Source organism: Manihot esculenta, chromosome 4, assembly GCF_001659605.2.
Source record: "Manihot esculenta cultivar AM560-2 chromosome 4, M.esculenta_v8, whole genome shotgun sequence".
NCBI lineage: Eukaryota > Viridiplantae > Streptophyta > Magnoliopsida > Malpighiales > Euphorbiaceae > Manihot > Manihot esculenta.
In genome coordinates this window covers 4,449,922-4,465,207 of record NC_035164.2, presented here as the reverse complement: position 1 = coordinate 4,465,207, position 15,286 = coordinate 4,449,922, and the positions used below count along the sequence as shown (strand labels likewise).

Sequence of the window (15,286 nt, the reverse complement as noted above, 5' to 3'; positions counted from 1 at the left end):
AGAGCTCAAGAAATCAATAGAGTTATAATAATTAATTTATTTGTTACTATAGTCTAAAAAAATGAATAATAATTTTAATATAATTAAAAAAATAGATAAAAATTATGAGAAAAAAGAATGTAAATTATTTGTAAGTTAAAAACTTTGTAATGATAATTATATATTATTATTAAATATAATATATAAATTTATTTTACCAGATAGATGAAATATTTAATAAATGAAAAAAAAAAATTGGATGATGAAATAGCTTACGATGAGTCCAAGAGTCGCCCAACCTTTGGAAGAATTGAACATAAATACGATGTTCTCTTTCATTTGTGGTCCTAACGGAAAAAAAAGAGACACTTGCAATTCAAAATACGAACTGTATAATTATTAATTTAAATAAATATTTTGAAATACTATTTAGAAATTAGACTAAGGAGTTGGTAAGCACGCGCTCAGAACGCGTGTTAATATATAATTCCATAAAACAAACCCATTCATGCATTTATTTAGAAACGCCTTCCGTTTGTCAACGCCTCTCACACACACACACCAAAAGCACACTCCATTTTCTCCTTTTCTTTTTTTTTTTTCTTCTTTTTCCTTTTAAATTCTAAAAATCAAAACTAATTTCTGATTTCTAATTTCAAACCCAGCAGCCAAAAGTCAACTCTCTATCTCTCTCATTCACCTCATCTTTCTTCTCCTCTTCATCTTCCTCCTCTCTCTCTCTCTCTCTCTATCTGGCCATGAAACACCACTGAGAGATTCCAGTGCATGCCCAAATAAAAAAAAATCTTTTTTTTTATCTCTTCTTTTGTTTGGAGGTATATAATTATTTTATTCTTTTTCTTTTTGGTTTGATGGGTAATGGGATTGGTAAACTCACGGTCTGTTTCACGGGAGCCGGAGAGGCTCGCCGGAAACAGGATATATCGTTGTTGATATCAGACCCGCTTGACGAGGGCCTCGGTCACTCCTTCTGCTATGTCCGGCCAGACCCCACTCGGCTTTCTTCTTCAAAAGTCCACTCCGAGGAAACCACCACCTTCCGTTCAATCTCCGGCGCTTCTGTCAGTGCTAACACATCGACGCCGCTTTCTACTGCCTTTATAGATCCTTATGTTTATAATACTATTGATCGAGCTGCGGCTTTTGAGAGCTCAACTTCTTTCGCTTCGATTCCTCTGCAACCAATCCCGAGAAATCTTATTGGTCCCATCAATTCGGGTCCTTTGACAGGGAACCCGGGTCTAATTTCGGGTTCGGGTCCACTGGAGAGGGGATTCATGTCGGGTCCAATTGAGAGGGGATTTATGTCGGGTCCGTTGGATCGTGGGTTGTTCTCGGGTCCTCTTGAAAAGGGCAGTTCTGATCAGTTCCAAAGGAGCTTCTCCCATGGTGGTTTCGCTTTCAGAACCAGACCGGCAAAGAGATCACTGATTCGAGTCTTGCAAAGAGCCCTATCCAAAACATTATCTCGTGGGAAGAACTCGATCGTGGCTCCGATAAAAGGCGTTATTAAAGAACCAGATTGGATTTTGAATTCAGAGAAGCAGTACAATGAGAATTTGACTGTAAGTAGCATTAATTTGAGTAGCGATGGTAGTTTAGAGGATGATGATTCTCTGGAGAGCCAAAACCTTCAGTGGGCACAAGGGAAAGCAGGGGAGGATCGTGTACATGTTGTTGTTTCAGAGGAACATGGATGGGTTTTTGTTGGGATTTATGATGGGTTTAATGGTCCTGATGCTACAGATTATCTTTCATCAAATCTATACTCTGCTGTGCATAAGGAGCTCAAAGGATTGTTATGGGATGATAAGTTTGAATCTGCTGAAATCTCTGCTCCTACTTCATCCCCTGTTCGATCAGAAGGTGCTAATTCAAGATTGGGAACTGTTCTCCAATGTACTGAATCCGATAGGAATTGCGAAAATGATGAATGTTCTCAGTGCTTGGATACAAGTTTCGATTCCAATTCCAAAAAAAAGAGGAGTTCTAGGGGGAAGTATAGAGGTGCTGCAAAGAAATGGGAGGAGAATCAGTTGAGATGGAAGTGTGAGTGGGATAGAGAGAGAGTAGAGCTTGATAAGAAATTAAAGGAGCAATTGACTCGATCTGGGTCGGACAATGGAGCCATAAATCATGCAGATGTGTTAAAGGCTCTATCACAGGCTTTGAAGAAAACAGAGGAGGCATATTTGGATATTGCTGATAAGATGCTAATGGAGAATCCGGAGTTGGCTTTGATGGGTTCTTGTGTGCTTGTGATGTTAATGAAAGGAGAAGATGTGTATGTGATGAATGTGGGGGATAGCCGGGCAGTGTTGGCCCAAAAGGCAGAGCCTGATTATTGGCTTGGAAAGAGTAGGCAGGACTTGGAGAGGATAAATGAGGAAACGTTGCATGATCTTGAAACTTATGAATGCGAAAGAACGAATTCAATACCCACTTTGACTGCTTTTCAGCTTAGTGTTGATCATAGCACCAATGTGGAAGAGGTATATATTAGCTGTGGTTTCATGGTGAAAAAACCTTTGAAAATTTTCAACTTTACAATCTGTTTTCTTTTTCCTATTGCATTGATACGAGCTTTATTTGATTTCATTTCAGGAAGTTCAAAGAATAAAATCTGAGCATCCAGATGATGCTTGTGCTGTGGTGAATGAGCGTGTGAAAGGTTCATTGAAGGTCACTAGGGCTTTTGGTGCAGGTTTTCTCAAACAGGTAGTTCTACATTCTAAGCTCTGGGTTTTTCTTTTAGATTTTTAACGTGCAAAGTTCTTTTGGGATTATTGTATCTAAGATGTCTAAAGACTACTGCTTAGTGCTTGAGAAATGTGCATGTTTAGAATTTGTTTGAAAATTTTCAAAGTGACTGGCAATATTGTTGATGCGACTCATGAAAATCATGGTATTATGTGTATTTTCCTCCAAATTTCATAATTTCATGATCAGTCAACAATATGTACCTATTTATTTGAGCAAGAAGCTGCACAACAGCATCTAAACATGATTGGCTAATATCAGAAATAGAAATTGTAACAGATTCTATGATGCATGTATGGAAGTGGGGAATAAAGAAGGATTACAGTAGTCCTGATAATACTATTCTTTTATTGGCAAAAACAAAAGAAAAATGACTCCATCTTTTGCAAGTAAAAAAGCACTATAAACTTTAGTAATTTGGAAGCTGTAAGCTTCCATGGATCCTACACTTTCCTTCTTTCTTACAATACTTTTGGAGTTTCTTTTCTTGTTTATAATCATCAAATGGTCAATTACCTTTATATTATCAATTTTTGCTAGACAGGGACTGCTTCCCAGGAGGGGGGGCAGGATGTTTATGCAAATGCTGGTTTTGCGTGCATTATATAAATATACACACATATAAATTTTAAGAATGCAGTAAAGTAAATATCATAAAATAGTTCTGCAATTTCTTACTCTTGATTTCTCATCTGCAGCCTAAATGGAACAATGCACTCCTAGAGATGTTCAGAATAGACTACATTGGCAATTCCCCATATATAAATTGTTTACCATATCTCTGCCACCATAGACTAGGCCCAAAAGATAGGTTTCTGATACTATCCTCTGATGGGCTGTATCAATACTTTACAAATGAAGAAGCTATCGACGAAGTTGAACTTTTCATTGCATTGCAACCTGAAGGGGATCCAGCGCAGCATCTGGTCGAGGAGGTGCTATTCCGTGCAGCTAAGAAAGCTGGTATTGTATAAATTTCAATGTCTTGCTACAAGCTACACAATGTCTGCAAATATATGTGCTGAATTTGTTTATAATGAATTGCAGGTATGGATTTTCATGAGTTGCTCGAAATACCACAGGGTGATCGACGGCGATACCATGATGATATTTCCATCATTGTTATTTCTTTAGAGGGGAGGATATGGAGATCATGTGTATAAGTAGAGAAAGCTACATATAGAAGATATAGAGACATCTGCAAAAAAAGAAAAAGAAAATGTAAGGCGTTTCCTTTCTGCCATTTTCTCTCTTTTCCTGGTCACCTCTGTAGCAACAATTAAGCTCCAGGAAATGAGTATCTTAGGAGCTTAATTGTGCAGTGAAATTGGGTGGTGGGGACTGTAAAGTTGTAAAAAAGCAGCTTTTTGTTGATTATAAACTATAATAGAAATTTGTAATTTTCTACTTATAAATGGCATTCCTTTTGAAAAGGGTTTTGTTCCATATGATCTCCACTTTTCACTTGGGGTGGCTTTTTCACTACTGTTGTGGGGTTGGCAACAATTCCTATACCAGCATCTGAATCTTTTTACCTTATTTTTTTAATAAACAATTGGCCACTGTTGTGGCATTAGCATATGCTGTGAATGAACTGTGAATAGATAGCTCAATATGTGTTCAGTAAAGTCTCTGCTTTTCTGTTCATTGGCTGCATAAAACCTGAGATCCACTTTGGAGATCTGCCACTTCTAATGTCAACATTCCTTTTTTCTATTTTATGTTTGGAAAAAGTATAACCCATCCATATCCTATTTCTGCCACTTTGGAGATCTGCATAAACCCATCCATATCCTATTTCTGACTGTAAAGCCTGCAAAATTGCAATTCTTAGACCTTAGAGGATTCCATTTTCACTATTTCTAACTTTCCTTCAGTTTGCAGTTGAAAAACAAATGAATTTTCATTAAATCTCAAGCAAATATGTTGCCTTTTTTTTTTTGTACAAGGAGAGTTCAGTATTGATTATCCCACTGTGACGAACATCTTTAAACTAGTAGAAGTAATTTGTAATAAAAGGACAAGTGAAAGATGGGACCATAAATTGATGAACCATGTGGAAAAGGTTCTTTTAATTATGCATTTAATAGCAATGTAAAGAGGAAGTTCAGCCATAAATAATCTAACTGACCCAATTCAAAGTCAAAGGAACCCATTAATCATTTTGGTCTTCACATTAAAATCCTGATGAGTATTAGCAGTATAAGTTTAAAAGCACACTCTTTTAGGCCATCCACAAGTTATTGATTGCAATCCCACAAGTAAAACCATACGCTAAATATTTAAAAATTTGACTCGATAAAAATTAATTAAATTAAATTTTTTTTTTATTATTTCAAACAGTATCTAGGTCTGCATTAGGGTGAGCATTCGGTTGGTTCGGTTTTGAACCGAACCGAACCGAATAAACTGAAAATCAAAATTTTAGTGTTTATGAAAACCAAACCGAATCGATTTTAGTCAGAACCGAATCGAACCGGTCTGATTCGATTCGGTTCGGTTCGGTTTGATCGGTTTAAATTTTTAATAATTTTTTTATTTTTACACTTTATTTTTAATATTTTAAAATTTAATTAAAATATTTTAATTTTAATATAATTTAATTTCTCTAGAAAAAATATATTATTATCACTAATCGGTTCGGTTTGGTTTTTTCAGTTTTTTTCTGATCAAAATCGAACCGAACCGAAATAACTAAAATTTTTAAAATTAAAAACCGAACCGAATCGAAATATATAAAAAACCAAACCAAATTTTCAAATCGATTCGATTTGGTCAATTTTTTCGATTTGAACCAAATACTGCTCACCTTTAGTCTGGATAGTCTTATCCAATTATAAATCTCCTCCAACTGCTAACCACTAAAGTCTTAAAAAAGGATAATTAATGCAGTTGAGGGTAAGGGAGGTGAGGTGGGTGTGAACCTCTTCAGTAATTAAAACCCCTCATTATTTCAAACCTATAATCCCTTCTTTGATAGGAAAACATCTTTATTTTTATAATTTTTAAAGGTTAAACAAATTTCTATTTAATTTTATAATTTTTTTTATTATTAGATTGGTTTTAATTTTTATCTACATTTAATTTAATTTTATAACTATTTTATCTAATGTTTATACAAATTGTAATTTAAATATATATATAATTTTTTAGTTAAAAATACATATATATTTTTTTCATATAAGTATCACATTAAATGAAAAAAATAACTAAAAAAATATAAATTTTTCTTTAAATTTAAAAATGAAAACCTTTATAAAATTTTATTTTTTAACTATATATATTATTTAATGTAATAATTGAGCAAGTTATTTTAAATTTTTATTAAAAATTAATACTTTTATTTCATATTTGAATTATTTTATCTAATAAAATATAATTAATAAAAAAATAAAGTGAAATGATTTTATAAAGTCTTGAATTATTTTATCTAATAAAATATAATTAATAAAAAAATAAAGTGGAATGATTTTATAAAAAAAAAGAAAGAATAATGAAATTTCTAATAATAGACGTAGTTAATTGTAATTAGATTTTTAATTTAATTGGTTAAAATATTTTTTATTTGAATATAAATTTTATTTTATAAAATAATATAATTTTGATTAATTAAATATATAACTTTATTATTAAAAAATATTAAAAAATTAAACTTTTAAATAAAATATATATTTTTTATTAATTATTTTATCATATAAATTTAAAAAGTATTAATAATATTATTAATAGAGCTGTATACAATTAATAATTTTAAGAATTTCTATATAAAAACTTTTGTTGATATTATTTTATAAATTATAATAGTTAATACTTATGAAATTAATGTATTTAATATTTATTTTAAATTTATTTTATTTATTTAGATTAAAATATATTTATAATTTATAGTATAAGAGTGAGATAAATATCTATTATTATTATTATTTTAATTATGGTGTTGTTTTAATTATTAATGATATATTTAATTTTAAAATAAAAATTATAAATTATTAAAGTATTAAAAATCAGTGTTAATAATTTAAATATAATAAAACTCATTCTCTATTTTTATAAAAAATTATAAAAATTCACTATATTAATTTTAAAATATACATTTATAATATTAAAAAATAAAATAATGTAATGTAATATTTATTAAAAATAATTAATATTATCATTCTATTTTTTTAAAGATAATAATAAAATATTAAACAATTTAACTAATAAATTTATTTAATTTATAAAAATACATTAAATATTAGATTATTAGAATAATATTAAGATACCACATAATAAATTTAAATTTTAAATTTTTTATTATTATTTATATTTAAATTATTATAGTTAGTTTTTTTTATAATTTAAATTTATAATATATATAAATAATTAAAATGTATAAATATTATAACAAGTTTAAAAATATGCAACTGACGTTGAATAACAAGAAATTATTAAATATGTGAAAAATATATCTTGATTATTAAATTATATTAAGCATCTGCTTATTTTATGAAAAATAATTTATATTGAAAAAATATTTTTTTAAAAAGTATTTTCCAATTAAATCATTTTTTTATTTTATAATAAATCAAATATGTCTTTCAAATTTCAAAATAAAATAAATAAGTTTTTAATTTTTTGAGATAAATAATAAAAGAGAGGGAGAGAGGTAAGCTTAGAAGCTGGCTTAGAGGGGATTCAAGAATATGGTAGCTTCTGCCAGAGGTTTATTTTTTCAGAACAAGGAATTCTAATTTCCACAGGAATCATCCCATGAAGAATTTGCAAGTAGCATTTCAGTTCAATTATCATGACTCTCGTGATTATCAGCTCTGAAGTTACAACTTCCGAGTTGCAAACAGAGAACAGAATCTGGATTCTGATGAAAATTTCAGCAAAAACTGGCCTGAAACAAGTTTCAAAGAGAGCCATGCTCCTGAGAAGGAAGCGTTAGATAGAACCGCACAGGAAATGAAAATCCAAGAAGATCACTCCATTCATGTGAAATAAATAGTATAGAATTTAGCTGATGAACTCCTTGTACAGAATGTTACAGAAATCACTACTCGTCATCCATTTATATACAGAGACAAAATAGAAGATGAAGCAGCAATGGCCTAGAATAGTAGAATTCAAATCTGTACAGATGATTAGAACATGGAATACGTACATAGAATATAAATGCATGAATCCATGGGATTTTAAAATTTGCAAAGCCAGTCTTGAATTGCAAGACGCAGGGCATGGTTAGGAGTAAGATGCAAGTGACTCAACTTCAAATTAGTCATGGGAGATGTTTCGCGGCCATTTTCCAACCATCCACGCAAGGCTTCACCTTCGTAGGTGAACCCATCAGCTGCCACCTGAGGATCATGCATTATTTCCTGAAAGAATTCAAGTTAGATGTGTAAGCCATATGGTGCATTATTTGAAACTTCAGCTCTATAGAGAGAGAACCAGGCCATGACACCCTTGCTCCACGGCAACTCAGTAAACTCTGCATCTCGGCACGACATCATCATTTATCCTCACGACAAACTAATAAACTACAATCGAAGCTACACAACGCCACGCCTTTTAACAGCATCTGTTATGTGTGCAAATGGTACAATCTAAGTTATTCTCAATGTCATTACCTGAAGGATAGGACACAAGAAGAAAGAGGGCACTGGCCGCTCTTCTGTAATGTGCAACTGTTCCAACTCCCTCACCAGAGCAGGTGTCAGCTCAGGTCTCTCCCTGCTGCTCAATTCACAGAAATGCAGACCCAAGTCGCCCAATCTTTTTGACACAAATGTCGGCCATTCTCCAGCAGAAGGATCCAAAATCGAGGCTAATTTACCGCATGACATTGTTCTTCGCACCTCACCTACCAACCCAACAGGAGGCCTTCCAGTGAGTAGCTGTAAAATGATCACCCCGAAGGAATAAATATCAGACTTGGTTGTCAGCACTCCCACTCTTTGGAACTCTGGATCCGTATATGGAAAAGCACCCTTTGGCTCAGCGCCTCTGCGAAAGCTTGGGCAAGAAAGAGTATCATCTGTTACCAATCTGCAAATTCCAAACTCACATATTTTGCAGCTAAGTTCAGAATCAAGTAGGATATTTTGTGGTTTCAGATCACCATGGACAATCTTTTCAGGTTTAGACGAGTGCAAGAAGCAAAGTGCACTAGAGATTTCAGCTATAATTCGTACTCGGACTTTCCATGTCAAGGGAGAAATGTTGCTTCTCCTGAAGAGAGAGTCATGGAGGCTCCCATTGGGCATGTACTCATATACAAGAGACGAAGCTTCTGGGCATGCACCAAGCAAAGTCACAAGATGAGGATGTTGTAATCTGCCAAGAACTTGAACCTGTATTAACAAATAATTGAGGTTACTTCACATAGCATGAGAGATAGGAGATAGTAGGCAATATAGAGAAACACACTTTTTTGGATAAGCTCTTAAAAGCCGCACCAGGAGATTTTATCACCAAATATTGGACCCTGAATCCCTGATGTACTGCTAATATTGTAAGTAATACAGAATTGCGACCCGCAGATACTTTAAAAATCTTGTTGTCAAAGTAACCTAAATGCTGCATATCTAATCTAGTCTTGTATGCCGTAGTTTTGATAGTTGTTTCAGTACTTAAAAAAGTAAACTATATCATCTCCAAATTATTGTCGAAAAAAGAAATATGGAACTCGACAGGTTTCAATTCAACACAAATAAATTGTAAAACAGGAAATTTAATTAAATGAGTTCTTTCTATTCACAAATCTCCTGTTTCCAGCAGCTAACATCAAGAACTCATCACAGCCAGCAATAGTTCCAAAAGCAAATAAAAATATAAGCCAAACAACATTTCACAAGTCTAAGACTCCAGTAGATTTCAATCTCCTCAGGAAATAACTTCCTCAATTACAAGACTCTAGAATACCCACATAATAAATTAATAATACTTCTCTATTTGTGGTCCTTCCCCATCATGTGTCAGTCCACATGTCACATGATCCAATCTTTTTTCCCCATTATATTGCTCTGTATGTGCCCTGCTAATTTTATTTCCTCTACAGTAGATCCTGAATGGACTTGGGCCAGATCGACTCAACCCCATATCTGTATCATGCATGGATACTATTGCAGGAGAGCAACCAAAAATATGGTGAGAGGTGATTTTTTCAAGTCCTGGCTATGGTTAAGATCTGAGTGTAACTGCCAAGCTTTCTAAGATATTCGCAAATGAGTAACAGAACAGGTATATACTACAGGATCCAACAAGCATTAGTTAGAATTTCAGATGCACAAAATAAATAAGTAAAGGAATATCTTCTTCCTCAACTTCTTCCAATAAACGTCATGTTCTTGACAAATATTCTGCTATACAAGATTTTGGGAGAGAGAACAGTTTGACCTCTTTTTGAAACTCTGACTGCCCTTGCATGTTATTTGAATGCAGCTTCTTTATAGCAACAGTTCTACCCAACATTTCACCCTTGTAAACATAACCGTATCCTCCCTGCCCAAGCTTGAAGCTCTCAGAGAAATTGCATGTTGCTGTTTGCAAATCAGATTCTGAAAATTCCGCCAACTCAGGCAACTCTTCAACAAACCCAAGCAACCCATTACATTTGGGAGCTCCAGCTTGTCCTCGATTTTTCCATCGCTCAAGCCAACGTGCAGCTTCCATTTTCTGCCAACGGATAGTCTGCTTCTCCTGCCGCAGAGTTGCAATGGATGTTTGAATGAGTTCCAATTCTCCAGCAGCACCATCCCGCCTATAATTTGCTTCTTGTACATGACTGTCTAGAAAAGCAACACTTCTCATGGCCTGTTGTAGCTGTTTAGTTACTTCCTCTTTTGCTTCCAAGAGTTTTTCTTGTTCCTCTACTGCATTCCTTAGTGCATTCTCAGCTTCTTTTCTAAGTTTAACTTCATTTGCATAGGCAGAATCAAAGATTTTGACCTGAAGAGAACAAGGAATCAGGCTTCTAATCTAGGAATATACAACAACAAGATAGCTGAAATTCATTTACGGAACATGGCAGACCAGCAAAACAAATTTCCACAATCAGCAAATATGTTGCTTAATCTCCAACCAGTAGGCAAATCTCCTAAACTTAACAATTCCCAACAAATCAGCGTAAAATTTGCTATAAGCCTATAACTGATTATAAATGCAACATATGGGACACAGATAGAAAACAAGATGAACTCCTTTAACTTAAGTAATGCATAATAAAAGATAAAATATTAACTACTATTACAAGTCAAAATCAAAATCATGATGAATATAATAAGCTTTTTTTTTTCTTTTTTTTTTCCCACATAATGAGAAGCAATCACAAATAAAGCTTATTGTCAAGCGACATTTATCTACCTGAAAATTATAGAAGCATAAGGAATACAAAGTAAATTATCACCATTATTTTCACATATAGATGCTACGAGAAATGAAGTGGGATGCTGAAATTAATTTTACCTTGCTGATGGCTTCCAAAGTTTGGAATTCCAATTTTTTGCGCTTCAACATTTCTTCAAATGCTTCATTCCTTGATGCTTCTGCTTCTATCCTTAATTCTTCCAATTGACAATACAAGCTCACTTCCTCAACCTTTGAGTCAGAATCTGAAGTCACACTTCTTTCAGTAGAGGTGCCAGAGCTACTACTTCTAGGACTAAATGAACTGTGTACAGAGTGGAGGAAATGTGTATCGGTGGAACGAGATCTAGTATGCAACATTGGCACTTCTGCACAGGTTGATTCACTTTGAGCACAATGGCTAATTTGGGCACAAGTTATACCTGTAGAAGAACTAGAACAAAGGTATTCTGGCTGCAACGGCAATATATTCTTACTATACTGAAGCGATTTAGAGCTTAAAGTTTCCATACTTCCACCCCTTGCATGATCATATGATGGTAAAAAAGTGGACCTTTCAGAAGCTTCTCTCATCCACACATGTTTCCGTTTGTTGATAAACCATATTGCACAGTATAATGGAGCACTTTTAGCTACATAATTTTCTTTGATGGAACCTTTTTTCACCTTCATGCAACTGTATTAGGCCATTAGGATTGCGAATTAGAAGATAAATAAATAGGCAAATGGGTAGAACTCTATAGTATCTCTACATTTAAACAGAAAGAGACAACCAGCACAACACAGTGTAGATTTTCACTGACAGTATTAGAAAAACTAAGGCTATATAGAAGATGTTAGTCTGCATATGAAATTCTGCTAAGAAGGCTATTCAATTATTATGGATTCAATTTATTTTTGCTTAAGCATCAAAAACGAAGCTGAAGCTATTTAATCCTGCTGATGTATAACCAGGAAGATATAAAGACAGAGAAATTAATTCCCAAATAACCTTTATTTATTCTCAAAACTACATAACAATAGAAAAAATAGACCTATACCTATAGTGTTGTTGAGACCCTAATCACATTAGAACTAGGATTAGGAACCCTGTTCAATTCTAATTAAGAATGCCAAATTAAAATAAACTTCCTAAACTAAACAAATTGGGAAAACAAATAAAGCTGATCAAACCATGGAGATTTTGTTTCAAGTTCATTGCTACTATCCAAGAAGATAAAGTTCCTCCTTAAAATGCAACTCCTGATTCTTTCGCAATTCAAAACTTGAGGTCGAGTTTTCTCCAGCTAAGGAAGAGTGATGTGTTATTGGAAGAGAATTAATTTAGGAATTTTATTTATTGAAGAATTAGGAAATTTAAAGTTTTTTTGGAATTTTAATAATTATTAGATTTAATATTTATTTACAAAGTTTATTTTAATTTAGTATTCCTAATAAGAATTGAATTATAGTCCCTAAAATCCTAATATAGTTAAGAGTTACAAAAAATCTATATACGAGGCTAGGTTTTCTATTATTTACTAGCTTGGATTGTGATATTATTGACAATAAAGATTTCATGGAATTTTGAGAATTTGTTTCTCTATATTCTTGAGAACTTACTTCTCTTGTTCTTCCTATTTCTACATCACTTACACTCATCTACTGTTGCATGAACAGGTCATATAAACATGAAAATTATTCACAAAGATTAGGCGTACACTATTGCAACAAATTAAGCGTCAGAAAAAAAAAATCATACAGATGATAGAACTTAAATCTCATGCCAAAATAGGTGTGGCAATTTGGTTGGTTTTCATTGGATTACTAATTGAACAATAGTTGATTGAAAAACCACTTACTTCCCTGGCCCAGTACCCATAACAAGCATCCTAGCGCCATGTCTGTTTAGCAATTGTACTATTCCATTTTGAACATAGTCACAATCAGTTGTGATGATACTAGCTTCAACCTGCAAGTTAAGCATAATCCATGAGATCTTTAAGATGACTCCAATAAGAACACAAATGGCTGGGAAAAAAGAAAATGTGCAATGATAATAAGGCCAAATATGGGAAACAAATGACAATCTCCAAAAAGACCAAAAGCTGTATTACTTCTAATATCACATCATGTAATTCTTTCAGACCACTAGTACGAAGAAGAATCATTCAACTTTAAAGCCTAAAACCAGATGGAAAAGGTTCATAGAAATAAATTAAAATCATAATCATGATTCAACTCCCTTTGGAACTAACCCAACCAAGCTCAGCCTCAAATTAGTCAAGCTCAACTACATGGATTTTTTTGTTTTCTCTTAATTCTGTTCAGGACCAGAATTAACACTCCAAATGTAATATCATTAGGATCTGCTCATGAAAGTGATGCAACTGACACAAAGAATAACAACCTACCAAAACCTCCCCCTTGCTCATGGAAAGATGTAATTAATACAACGGATATCTACCTATTAAAACCTCTCCGCCTTATCCATATTAGAGACAGAGTTTGCCAAATCCAGCACAAGCCAAGTAAATGATTAATCTTGAAAGCTTGGACAAAGCTGCAATTCTCAATGCTACCATTTAATCCGAATAATGTGCCATTGTCACATGCCAATCATATAAAATTATTTGCAATATGATATGATTTTGATTTCTGATATCGCATAAGCAGGTGTGCATTAAAAAAGCCTATAAAACATGCCAACTAAGACAAATAAATGTTCGCCAATATTAAACAGCATGTATCTAAAAACATAAACCACATAAGCAAAAAAGACATTTGGGAGATAAAGGACACCTTAGCTCTATGGCAAATGGCCAAGTAAATTTCTAAGAGCTTCTTTGTCTGCTCCCTTTCTTGCCTTCTATGAGCTGAAACTACTTCAGCATTGGCTTGACTTGCTGGTAGTTTTCCCACTGCAGTAAATATTTGAGAATTCACATCACTTGGAAAAAAAAAAAGGAAAAATGAAGTAGTGCAATTTTGATGCTCAAGGAAGTTAAACTTAAGAACAAAGGCATCGTTAAACCTTGAAGAAAGATATACAGAAACTTGGAAGTTTTCTTTTTATTATTATTATTATTGTTATTACTATGATTATTTTCATGGGGAGGTTTATACACATAAGTTTAGAAAAGAAACCAAATGGAGTTAAAAAAAGAAACCCAAAAATATCATAAATTCAAGAGAAAACGGGCTAAATTCCACAAGTTGGAAACTAAACCATCATATCCAGATGCAAATACTACACAAAAAGAGAAGAAAAATTAGGAGTTCAATGAAGCACAGAGAGAGAGAGAGAGAGTTACAGAGAGTTGGGATCAAAGGTGATGGCTGGTGAACATGAAGGATACAAATTTCTCTGCTCCCAAAGCGTTTAAAGCTCCAGTGAAGCAAACCCAAAGTCTTCTTCACAGATTTTCCCACAGCCACATACACTTTGTCAGCATCACCACCACAACTACCACCATTAACACTAACACTGACGCCACCGCTTTCCTCAACAATATCAGGTAACTGGGAACTCGCCATCCGGCCAAACCGAGTCCGGAAAACTTCCGGAGAAGACAACCCAGAAAGGGATTCTCGGGCGGGTTCAAGAAGAGGCGGGTGTGTTGGATTAAAAAACTCCATAATTGTAGGGAAACAAAGGGCTTTGTGTTGTGTGCTTGCAGTACGGTCACATCCACATGTGGATGGAAAGAGCGAATGAGAAAGAGAATTTCTTCTTTTTTTCTTTTAAAATGAAAATAAAAATTTTCTTTATTTTCTCTGATTTTCATTTTCTTTATTCTATTCCTTTGGAAGAAAAGAGGAGGAAAGGCTGTCCAGAGGTTGACGGCTGACTTTTCAGTTTGACTTACAAGAGAAGTGAGATATGCTTTGGATTTTAAATTATTTTTAGATAAACTATAGTTTTGTTCCATTACTATGCATCAGTAATATCTTAACGTCGGAATCTATAAAATAGGATTTTATAGTTGGGAGTTTAAACGGATGAAAAAATAATTTTTTTATTTATTATTTATTTATTTTTTATTAACAACAGCTTTATATAATGATGTATATGTCTCTGTTATTCAGGTCATGTGAATAAAACTGCAAAATGATTGGATCTATTCTCTTAACTTCTTTATCACATCATTGAATTAGATTTTTAGAATATAAATTTATGCGCGTGTCGAATTCG

At 33.3% G+C, this 15,286-nt stretch overlaps 2 protein-coding genes across 2 annotated transcripts; one reads left to right on the top strand and one right to left on the bottom strand.

Annotated features, from left to right (window-relative positions):
- Positions 1 to 565: 565 nt before the first annotated feature.
- Positions 566 to 4,206, top strand: LOC110613850 (probable protein phosphatase 2C 4). The gene is made up of 4 exons (XM_021755208.2): positions 566 to 2,492; positions 2,605 to 2,718; positions 3,459 to 3,723; positions 3,808 to 4,206. Exons 1-4 carry the CDS (start codon positions 852 to 854, stop codon positions 3,921 to 3,923), a joined length of 2,136 nt encoding a protein of 711 aa, XP_021610900.1. The 5' UTR covers positions 566 to 851; the 3' UTR covers positions 3,924 to 4,206.
- Positions 4,207 to 7,735: 3,529 nt separating this feature from the next.
- LOC110613782 (U-box domain-containing protein 33) lies at positions 7,736 to 14,865 on the bottom strand. The gene is made up of 7 exons (XM_021755087.2): positions 14,406 to 14,865; positions 13,894 to 14,012; positions 12,954 to 13,063; positions 11,212 to 11,788; positions 10,144 to 10,695; positions 8,376 to 9,098; positions 7,736 to 8,123 (listed from the first exon to the last, which is right to left on the bottom strand). The coding sequence occupies exons 1-7, from the start codon at positions 14,728 to 14,730 to the stop codon at positions 7,941 to 7,943; spliced, it is 2,589 nt and encodes an 862-aa protein (XP_021610779.1). The 5' UTR covers positions 14,731 to 14,865; the 3' UTR covers positions 7,736 to 7,940.
- Between the last annotated feature and the right edge of the window lie 421 nt (positions 14,866 to 15,286).

Bases quoted from the DNA above. Each gene is read 5' to 3' on its own strand.
- LOC110613850 (XM_021755208.2), top strand. From the start codon at position 852: ATGGGTAATGGGATTGGTAAACTCACGGTCTGTTTCACGGGAGCCGGA. The intron at 2,719-3,458 runs GTAGTTCTACAT...TCTCATCTGCAG, and splicing joins GTGCAGGTTTTCTCAAACAG to CCTAAATGGAACAATGCACT. The intron at 3,724-3,807 runs GTATTGTATAAA...AATGAATTGCAG, and splicing joins CCGTGCAGCTAAGAAAGCTG to GTATGGATTTTCATGAGTTG.
- LOC110613782 (XM_021755087.2), bottom strand. From the start codon at position 14,730: ATGGAGTTTTTTAATCCAACACACCCGCCTCTTCTTGAACCCGCCCGA. The intron at 13,064-13,893 runs GTGTCCTTTATC...CTTAACTTGCAG, and splicing joins CCATTTGCCATAGAGCTAAG to GTTGAAGCTAGTATCATCAC. The intron at 9,099-10,143 runs GTCAAACTGTTC...TTGTTAATACAG, and splicing joins AGTCAGAGTTTCAAAAAGAG to GTTCAAGTTCTTGGCAGATT.